Below are 9,885 nucleotides of genomic sequence, written 5' to 3'. Positions count from 1 at the left end.
AAATGATTGAATGCAGCCACCGAAGGTAGAGCATCCCTGTTTGTGCAGATGGAGACAGGCAGGCGGAGGAGGAGGAGAAATGAGAGGCAGAGCAGGCCATGCTCGGTGGAAAGATGAAGGAAGAGTGAGCAGAAGGCAAATTAATCAAAAGACATCAAAGGCGAATGGATTGAGGGAGCGGAGGAATGAAAGAGCGCCGCCCGTTTGTCCCATGCCGTTCCCGCTCCGCTCCGCCTGAGCCTGCTCTCAGATCTCAGGGCCATTGTGCCGCACGGCTGCATGGAGGGGGCTGGGGCCCAATGCACACAACAAATGTCTGAAAGCAAGGCTTCAAAGGGATGACGTGTCATTTTTATATCTTGTCTCTCTCAAACTCTGACTCTTCATCCTTATTATTTGGTCTCTGAAGCTTGTTTTTGTTTCTTATCCTTGCATGTGTAGGTTGCTTGTAGTTTGTTTTTTGAAATTCACCGGATATGACTGCAGAAACTTTGAGTGAAACATCAACACACAGTCACACACTCTCGGCGGCCACTCTTTTTCAGGTTCAGCCAGTTAGTTAATTGGCTTAAAGTTGATTCCAATGTGTGCCCTCGGTTGGGTGACTGGTCGGCACAGACTTCTCCCTGTGAACTTGTACTTGATGATGAATGTACACCTCATTTTGTCTATATCGGTTGACATGTTTACCAATGCGGTGGCATACTGTTAAAGCTGCATTATAATGTATTAATCTGAATCATAGCTTTGTTGTGGGAGAGAAATATGAGTCCTTAAATATGAGATGCTTTGACACAGAGTTATGGTGACGTAAGCAAACTGGCTGGTTTTGACACATTACATACTGTATGACAATCTTTCACACAAACAGAAGCCACTTTTTTTTTGCTTCAACACAGTGACGATACACGATGACAGATCTGAGATTATTTAATGCTGAAAGTCACTTTGAAAGCACGTACGTTTTACTTTACTCTCGTCCTACAGTCAATTAATATTTCTCTATATATAAAAATGTATGTGAAGAAATTGACAGGCTTTAAGTTACATTAAGCATGATTTAAATAGTGAGTGGTCATTATGCTTCACTGTGATATGTTTAACTTTTAAGTTGACGTGTCTGACGAGCTACTTCATAATGTTTTAGATGTAATGATTTTGACACATCAGCTCATTTGTTCTCTGGCATTTTCACTTTTCTATAGATACACATATAAACGTCTGTTATCTGACCAGAAGGATGTCAGCATATGTTCCTGATTTTAGGGGGACTTTTAAAATACATCATTTTCATGTTTTTTTCTCGACTGTATCTTTTATGTAATAAAAGCAGAGTTCAGCAGAGAAAGACAAAAGTGATGTGAACTGACAATATTTTAATGGGGGTGATAAAAGACTGTAAGTGATCAATGGAGGCGGTGGCCAAGTGATGCCCGGGGGACGGCTTTGATGTGGGCATCCTCAGAGGGACGCCGGGGACAATGCCCTCTTTGAGGGGCATGCAGAATGGCAGACACTTCCCTCTCTCTCTCGCCCTCTCACACGACTCAACCTCCCTCCATCTCGCTCATGGACATCTCGCTCGCTCTATATTCCTCTACCCCAGTGTCACATCAGCCCATATCCTTATCTGCATAACGTTCTCCCTCTTCCTCTCACATTAATCAATTAGCATAACATCCCCTTTTCCTGCCGCCCAGCCAATCACTCCGCCTTCCCCTTCTCCCCCCTCCCTATCTGCAACTCTTTCCCTCCCTCTGTCTCTTTTCATAGAACCAAACCTCTTTGTGATGTCCAGCCTTGGCAAGTTGCACCCGATTTGCTGTCACAGTCTTAATGAATTCATCTGTTTGTGTATTGGCCATGGGAGCATTTCTCCCTCCTCCCTCTCTTTTCTATCCTCTCCCCCTCCCTCTTAATGGTGTCCCCCTGGGGACTCTATATATACCAGAGACCACTCCAGGCACCTATTGTTCCTCTAAGTAAACTTACTAACAGATGCCCTGCACCACAGTGTGGGAGAGAGCCCAAAGCGTCAGCAGCAGGGAGACCGCTCAGGAAAAAGGACCTGGAAACCCCGCAGGCGAGCATCACCTCTGCATCCTCTCCGGCCGTGCCGCGTGTCTCCTGTCTGTTTGCTTGTTGTCGTTGTGGAGTGGAGGTCTGATGCTCTGACAACATGCTGCTGCTGCTGATGTCACTGCTGCTTATGGGACTCGGCTGCTTGCTGGGAGCCCCAACAGGGCGAGAGGTCTACAGGATGCCCCAGAGTGCACTGAAAGGTCATTTCACTCAACTTTTACATTGTCTCTCGAGTATGGCATTCATATACGTTAAGAGTATTGATAACAGCAGTGACTATAGATTAGATTCGATTAAATAATCCTTTATTAGTCCCACAGTGGGGACATTGCAGGATCACAGCAGCGGGTGCACATTAGAGCAGTAGTAAAAGATAAAAGATAAGTCGGTTGAAAATGTGATTAGAAATTATATATATATATATATATATATATGACAATTCTTTATCTTTTTTATTCAATGCATCATAGTGAGTCATCAAACACTGGAGATACTGTGAAGCTTCAGAAGCATTTACCGTATATCTCTACAGGAGTTAAGTGGACAACATATCTGGTGATATTACCGATCCCGTTGCGATGGCCCAATAGTAACAGGTTAAACATGATGTCATACTCGCGTGCAAGTTGATACTTTTTGGCCAAACAGCTGACATATGTTCAAAATGTTTTTTTTAAATGTTTTTTTTTGCTATGGACTAACTTTGTTTTTCAATTTGGACGATTGCTAATATTATTGGATACATGCAGTATACCTTTTATACATTTTACTGATAAGCAGGTGTCTAACTTTAAAAGAAGTAAGACAACCCATTCAATCTGACTGTGCATGTCTGCACTCTCGGGCAGGCTTGTCAGACAGCCACTGCAGAGCAACTTTAATCCTGCAATAAAGCAGAGTGCCGAGGGACCTCTGGTCTCCTCTAGTCAAAGTGCTGAGTCCAGCAGAGCCCTCATACAAACGCCTGGGGATGGCAATGTGTATTTGGGGTCCCGGCCACCCCAGGGCGACCTACCCATGCCCCTCGGGCCTGGGCCTGGGCCTGCCCGCCAGCCTCTGCCAGCTCAGCCCTGGCCTTCTAATTAAGTCTTCAATCAGCATTGTTGTTGTTAGTGGCCTATCCTGTGATGTGGTGCGGCACAGAGGGGGGCTGCAGGGTCGGCAGCCCGATTGATGTGTGTCTGCAGAAGCCTCACCAGTGTGCTGAGCGTGAGCTAGCTTCTCTAACGCGGTGCCAATGAGCTCAAAGAGCAGCATGACTCACACACACACACACACACACCAGAAAGCTGCACCGCTTTACACCAACACTAACGTACACACACAATGTTCCCACTGCAAGCGACAGTCCTCCATGTCACGACCTACATGTCCTTCCTATTTATTTAGTAAATGTATATATATTCATAACAAATCTAGTATGCACTGGAGCTCGACCAAGCCGCTACGGAACATATACTGGGCGGTTATAGTGGAGGCTATACCACAAACATTTCTTGTTGCAAATTGTTCGCCATGTAGATGATGCTATCTCTCTGCCTGTATTGCTGTGGGTCCTATATGCGTCTCCTTCTTTCTCTCTCACCAAACCTCCCCTTCTTCGTCCCTCGCTTGTCTCACATTGTTGTCCTCTGTTTTCCCTTCCATCCTGCCCTCTCCTGCAGCTCTGTCTGACCGTGGCACTGTGGTTCTGGAGGCGGCCATGACTAGTGCCCTGTCCTCTCTCGAGCGTGCATCCTCTGAGAGGAGTCGGGCTGAAGCAGGCTGTCGGGGCTGTGTTCCCTGTTTGTTTCAGGACTGTGGACAGCTGTCTGGGTCCTGTTGTAAGTCAAATAGAACCCTTCTTGCCCGTGTCATTCTTGAGCATCTTGAATCAAGTGCTCTTTTACCAATGAATGCCTTCTTAATACGTCCATATCTCCCCCCTCTCTCCAAACAGCGTCTCCCGCCAACGTCTTATCAGAGCCCAGCTGTGATGTCATCAGTAAGGCCCAGAAACTTCAAGATGAAGCTGAGCGGAGTTGGGCTCTGAGCCAGGTGTGTGCATACTATCAGCATCGCTGCCCAGCTGGTGAACTGGACAAAGAGAGTTGCATCAGGATCATGGGACAGAGTTGCAGTGCCCGTGTCCTCCAGTGCAGCCTGCTGAACACGATGCACAAGCTGGAACCTGCTACACAGTCGCGTGCACAGGGTGAGGGCATCCATTTGTTCACAGAAAAGTATTCATGCATTCATACTGATTCAATCGGCCACTAAAGAGGAGTGAGGCTCATTTGATAAACTCCAAGCATTCAATGTTGAAAAAAACCCCGGATGTAACTGCAGTTGTTGACCATCAGTGTCTCTGTGCCAGCAGCAGTGTGCGGGCGGAGGTCGTCCACGGTGCTAAACATCACACAGCCTCGCTCACGGATCGTGGGCGGCTCGCCTGCGTCTCGAGGTAGCTGGCCCTGGCTGGTCAACCTCCAGCTAGATGGTGGCATGATGTGTGGAGGGGTCCTGGTGGACAGCTCCTGGGTGGTCACTGCTGCTCATTGTTTTGCTGGGTGAGTGTGCATCGCTGTTTTTCTGCATTTATGATAAGATCTTTAATTTGTAGCGTTTGTTTATTTATTCCTCTCTGATTGTTCTGACCTCTGCAGCAGCCGAAGTGAGAGCTACTGGACCGCCGTGGTGGGGGAGTTTGACATCACGAAGGATGACCCCGATGAGCAGGTTATCAAAGTGAATCGCATCATCCCTCATCCGAAGGTAACAGGCATAGAACAATAGTATCTCTCTCATCAACAACCAGCTCAGTCTGTCTTTCTCCAACTCAACCCATCACTTGGTCCTTCTCCTACAGTTCAATGCAAAGACCTTTAACAACGACATCGCCCTGGTGGAGCTGACATCCCCCGTGGTCCTGTCCAACCGTGTCACGCCGGTGTGTCTCCCCTCTGGCCTGGAGCTCCCTACTGGCAGTCCATGTCTGGTTGCAGGCTGGGGCTCCCTCTACGAGGGTGAGTGGAAGATAATTGGCATGGATTTTCCCTTCGAGGCTATATATAGCTTAGTTTTATGTCTTTATCTTTTTGCTTCTTTTTGGAGATAATATGTACCGACTGCAAGTCAGCAAATGTGTCTGAACATGTAAATATATCTCGTCAACAAGGTGCATTTCTATGTGTATTTTCCTCTCCAGACGGTCCATCTGCCAACGTGGTGATGGAGGCCAAGGTGCCCCTGCTGCCTCAGAGCACCTGTAAGAGTACCCTTGGCAAAGAGCTTGTCACCAATACAATGCTGTGCGCCGGTTATCTCTCCGGAGGCATAGACTCCTGTCAGGTGGGCAGAACTATATTTTCTAAATTCTTTTTTTAGATCTTTTGAGTCTGATTTTGAGTTTCAGTTACTGACTTCATTGTAAAGTTTTTTTTTAAAGTTTTGGGGGACTTTCTGTCATCTTTAGGGAGATTCTGGAGGCCCTTTGATCTACCAGGACCGAATGTCCGGTCGCTTCCAGCTCTACGGCATTACCTCCTGGGGAGACGGCTGTGGGGAGAAGGGCAAGCCTGGAGTCTACACGCGAGTGTCTGCTTTCTCTGACTGGATTGAAACTGAGATACAGAGTGAGTTCCAAGCAACAATAAAACACCACGGAAAAACTCAAATACTCTGACTCACGAAATAGATCTAAATATTGAAATACTCTCTACAAGACTACAGTCTATGCGTATCTTTTTTTAGAGTCGTTTGGAAGCAGGGAGCCGACATGTTCGGAGCTCCTGAAGACAACAGAAATGACAGCGGAGGAACAGAGGTCAGAGTTCAGCTCGCTCTGTCGCTTCTACACCCTGAGCTGCCCTCCCGGTCAGTCTGCCAGCGCCTGCAACCGATTGGCCGAGGACAAGTGCCTCACCCGCTTTAAGAAATGCCGTGAGTCATTGAAATTCTCCGCCTGATGGATGTAGAACAAAAACACAAATATACTCTTTATTATTGATGTTGCTTTGAGGTTATCGGTTTCTGATCTTCTCCCTTTCTGCCGTTCAGAGCTACGTTCGTTCTTACAAACACTGTTGGACTTGCTCCAGAGGGCCGAGGACTACAGACGTGACAAAGTGGACTTGACCTTCTTTACTCAGACTCTGCCTCAGCTGGTGGAGCACATCTACAGCACAGCGTTCACACACACCAGAGAGAGGAGGGACCTGGGCCTGAGCCATGGTCTCACACAGTTTAAAGGTATGATTCACAACTTGTTATTCCATCTTCTGTCCAAGTTAATAATGCCAATATTCAGCTTTCTCTGTCTTACTCGGGTGCTCTGGTAAAATAATAAATTGTGTTGGTGGTCACTATTCTAACACACGTGTGTTATTTGCAGAACAGCTCGGTGGAGCTGTGAGGCCAACAGAGCAGGGTCCTTCTCCAGTTCCCCCAGCCTTATTTAGAGAGGTGGGACCCTCAGTGGAGGACTGGGAGAAGTACTTGAGAGACATGGCTGAGGACCTGGAACAACAACACACTGACAGGTCCACAGACATCTCCACCACTCCAACAACACAGGAGGACAAGCTTTTCCTTCAGGTAGATTTTTCAAAAGGGACATGACAATCTTGGAATGGTAGGACGCCGGTTATTACCTTTGCATTGAAAATGTGGAAGGTTATGTTTTGATCGCCGTGTATTTATTTATTTATTTATTTATTTGTATGCGTGTTATTCCCATAACAAAAAAAAATGTAAACCGAATCGCATGAAATTTGGTGGGATGATTGGTTATTATCCGGGGACCATCTGATTATATTTTGGGATCGATCGGGTCAAAGGTCAAGGTCATGAAAAGGTCAACATCTTCTTGAATCGCATGAAATTTGGTGGGATGATTGGTTATTATCCGGGGACCATTTGATTAGATTTTGGGATCAATCGGGTCAACGGTCAAGGTCAAGGTCATGGATAGGTCAAAATCTTCTTTTTACCATAGTGCGGTCAATTTATATCCAATTGGCATGCAACTAATGCCAAAATGTTCATAATTCAATGCCCAATGTTGTGATATGCGAAGGTATGCGCTCTACCGAGTGCCCATTCTAGTTGAATATGTAGAGGTCGCAATTAATTATGATAATAATTTGGTTGTGGATTTATTTGAAGTTACTTAAAAACGTAATATCCAAATCTATTTGTATATGTCATCTTCAGACAGAGGACTCCTCAATACATCAGCTGGAGGGTGAATTTCAATCTGTTATCTCAGCTCTTCGCTCCAAATTGAACTCCAGATCTGCTCCTCCCGTCCTGCACTTGGACACGGTTTACCTGCAGGAGGATTCTTCCAACAGTCAGTGCGGTTACATGATGGTATAATTCGAATCTTGCTTTAGTCGGACTATGCTATCTTTTGGGGGATCAGCTGTTATCCCAATATACATGGCAGTGAGTAATTCGAATCATTGGTCGAAAGCATGTCATATCCGATACGATAGGTGGCGCTGTTTTCATTACAACTCGTGGTGATACAGCCATTTCCGCTTGACCTCTTCACCACCACCAACAACAACATCAACATTTCGAGAAAGAACCATGAACTTTAGTATGTTCAACTCCTTCAATACATTAAGCATAAATGTTCTCCATAGCGTTGTTTGCAGCGCGCGCTCCCATAACGCGCGACGCGCGCGCTGCGTAGGGCACCAAGTCTAGTTATAATAATTATAATGCCGATATTATTTCAGTCTAGAAATATTAGGCGCCTTAGGCAGAAAACAGGCAGAACAAGAGATATATTTAATCACCAGCCGCTCCGCCAACACTTCGGGTCACGCTCTTGCATTGCTTGCGCGGATGCACATCCGCACATCAGCACACAGACCCGAGGGGGGGGCATCATGAGGAGTTATGCTTAGGCACCAACATGGTTAGCAGCGGACTGGTTATTTGTTGCAACCTGGCCGCAGAAACAATTTATCTCTTTCGACTTTCGGGTCACGGGAGGAGGGAGAGAGAGGCGGCGGGATCTCGAGTGCGCAAAGACGCAAAGTCCAGTTCCGAAATCATTCAGAGTTTTACACCGCGAGAGTCGAATTATCAACTGGATCGGACCGAGCTCGTGTCCGAATTAATCGGAGAAGGTCGGACCGCATAGTCCGACTAAGGTGTTTAGTGAAACGGATAATTCGATTCTGAGTGACCCTTCAGCTGCTTCCTCCACTGGAGCACCTGTGCACACCGGCCCCTCCTCCTCCCAGGAATCACAAGAGCCGTGGTCACTTCTAACGGCCCTGAAGCACGAAATTCAGAAATCGAGCTCACAAGATGACATTATGACGGAAGATGCGTCACAAAGTGAAATCTCCTTCAATACAGACACTTCTCCAGATGTAAAATGGAGCACAACATCGGAGGATTTTACTTTTGTTGAAAGTGAAGAAAGAACAGAATTAAAATCCTCAGAATCAATATCTGCTGTTCAGCCGGTCACTGAGGGTGCTCACACAGAGACGACCGCTGACCCCAGACGAGCTGTGAAGACTCTAAGTCTACGAAGACACTATAGGAGCCTTCTTCGCAAGAGGCAGATACCCGGGGCCAGTGGGAAAAGTAGGTATCGCACCAAGTTCAGACAAAACATTCGTTAACACCATGGCAATAAAACAAATGTTGTCTTGATGTTATTTCTCAAATGAAATGCTTGTGTTTGTTCCTGGAGTTTGTCCTGGAGTACGAGAATCCTCGCAGCACGTTAGCCAAGTCAGAGACTCTTACCGCTGGGTCTTAAGCATCCCGAGCAAGAACCTACGGATGAACTTCCAAGAGGTAAATTATCATCTCAGATGGCGAAGATAGGAGGAGTAAAAAGAAACCATTATGATTTATAACTTTTTCTTTGTCTCTCTTTTGCTTCATTGGATTTCTTTTTTTGTTCAGGTGTTGGTTGATCTGAGCTCCAAGAACGATCGAGGACTTTATCAGGCACGAGTCAGAGCAGCAGTGGGAGGACGACCTTTGACCTTCTACAGTCTGGTGGGCCTAGAGATGGAGTCATTCTACCGCAGTGTGCCAAGGATCATCGCTTTCGCACTGGAGGCACTCAAGACTTAACTTTATAACAGCAACAAGCAAGATGACATGAACAATAAAAACAGACTCACATGAGCGATGAGAGCACAAAGACTCAAAAAGAAGAGTTTGCACCAGAGAAGCCTCGTCACGGGACAGAGACTCAAACGTGACTTCTTCTGCCGTCTCCTGTGAAAAGCCTGTTTTTGTTTCCCCTGTCCGACAACCTGACTCTAAATGAAAACACAACCATGAATGTATCACTCCAACTGTTGCCGCCCGTCATTTTGTTTTTTAACGCGGTTGTCTAACTTATGAATCTGTATAAAATGATAAGTTATTTGTCTTGTGCAAAGGTTGAGCCTCTTGTGAAGCACACAGACTGTATATATTATTCTTACAATATTTATTTGTATCGATGAAAAGTATTTGTATTTAAAAATAAAATAAAAATAAACTATATATAAATAAAATTGTAATTAATTCTATGGCATGTTGTGTTGAGTGTTGGTGTAATCTGTATTTAGGTTATTCCAAATTGAATTTCAGACATGATATGTTAAAATTAACTGACAGAAATGATGCTACTCCCACAGTATACTGCTGTGGGGTGTACAGCAGTTCTGCTGACACCCAGACATGTTCTCTAGACAGGTGTCAGTGCTGATTGGTTTCCTTTTGTGACCCATATGGACCTCAGTCCTCCGACCCTTTGAGGGTCAGCGTTCCCAGCAGCTGCTGTGCTGATGGGAA

The 9,885-nt window shown here is 45.9% G+C and overlaps 1 protein-coding gene and 1 long non-coding RNA gene across 2 annotated transcripts; both read left to right on the top strand.

Annotated features, from left to right (window-relative positions):
• The first annotated feature begins 2,035 nt into the window (after nucleotides 1-2,035).
• Nucleotides 2,036-7,695, top strand: prss56 (serine protease 56). The gene is made up of 12 exons (XM_056421117.1): nucleotides 2,036-2,282; nucleotides 3,747-3,905; nucleotides 4,022-4,276; nucleotides 4,442-4,631; nucleotides 4,728-4,836; nucleotides 4,931-5,087; nucleotides 5,270-5,412; nucleotides 5,537-5,696; nucleotides 5,815-6,003; nucleotides 6,121-6,312; nucleotides 6,455-6,657; nucleotides 7,276-7,695. The coding sequence occupies exons 1-12, from the start codon at nucleotides 2,180-2,182 to the stop codon at nucleotides 7,438-7,440; spliced, it is 2,025 nt and encodes a 674-aa protein (XP_056277092.1). The 5' UTR covers nucleotides 2,036-2,179; the 3' UTR covers nucleotides 7,441-7,695.
• Nucleotides 7,696-8,265: 570 nt separating this feature from the next.
• On the top strand, nucleotides 8,266-9,620 carry LOC130198062 (uncharacterized). The gene is made up of 3 exons (XR_008832558.1): nucleotides 8,266-8,673; nucleotides 8,783-8,889; nucleotides 9,001-9,620. It is a non-coding gene; the product is annotated as an uncharacterized LOC130198062 (long non-coding RNA).
• Nucleotides 9,621-9,885: the final 265 nt, after the last annotated feature.

Source organism: Pseudoliparis swirei, chromosome 8, assembly GCF_029220125.1.
Source record: "Pseudoliparis swirei isolate HS2019 ecotype Mariana Trench chromosome 8, NWPU_hadal_v1, whole genome shotgun sequence".
Lineage (NCBI taxonomy): Eukaryota > Metazoa > Chordata > Actinopteri > Perciformes > Liparidae > Pseudoliparis > Pseudoliparis swirei.
The sequence above is the reverse complement of the archived record's forward strand: the minus strand, read 5'-3'. Positions and strand labels throughout refer to the sequence as shown.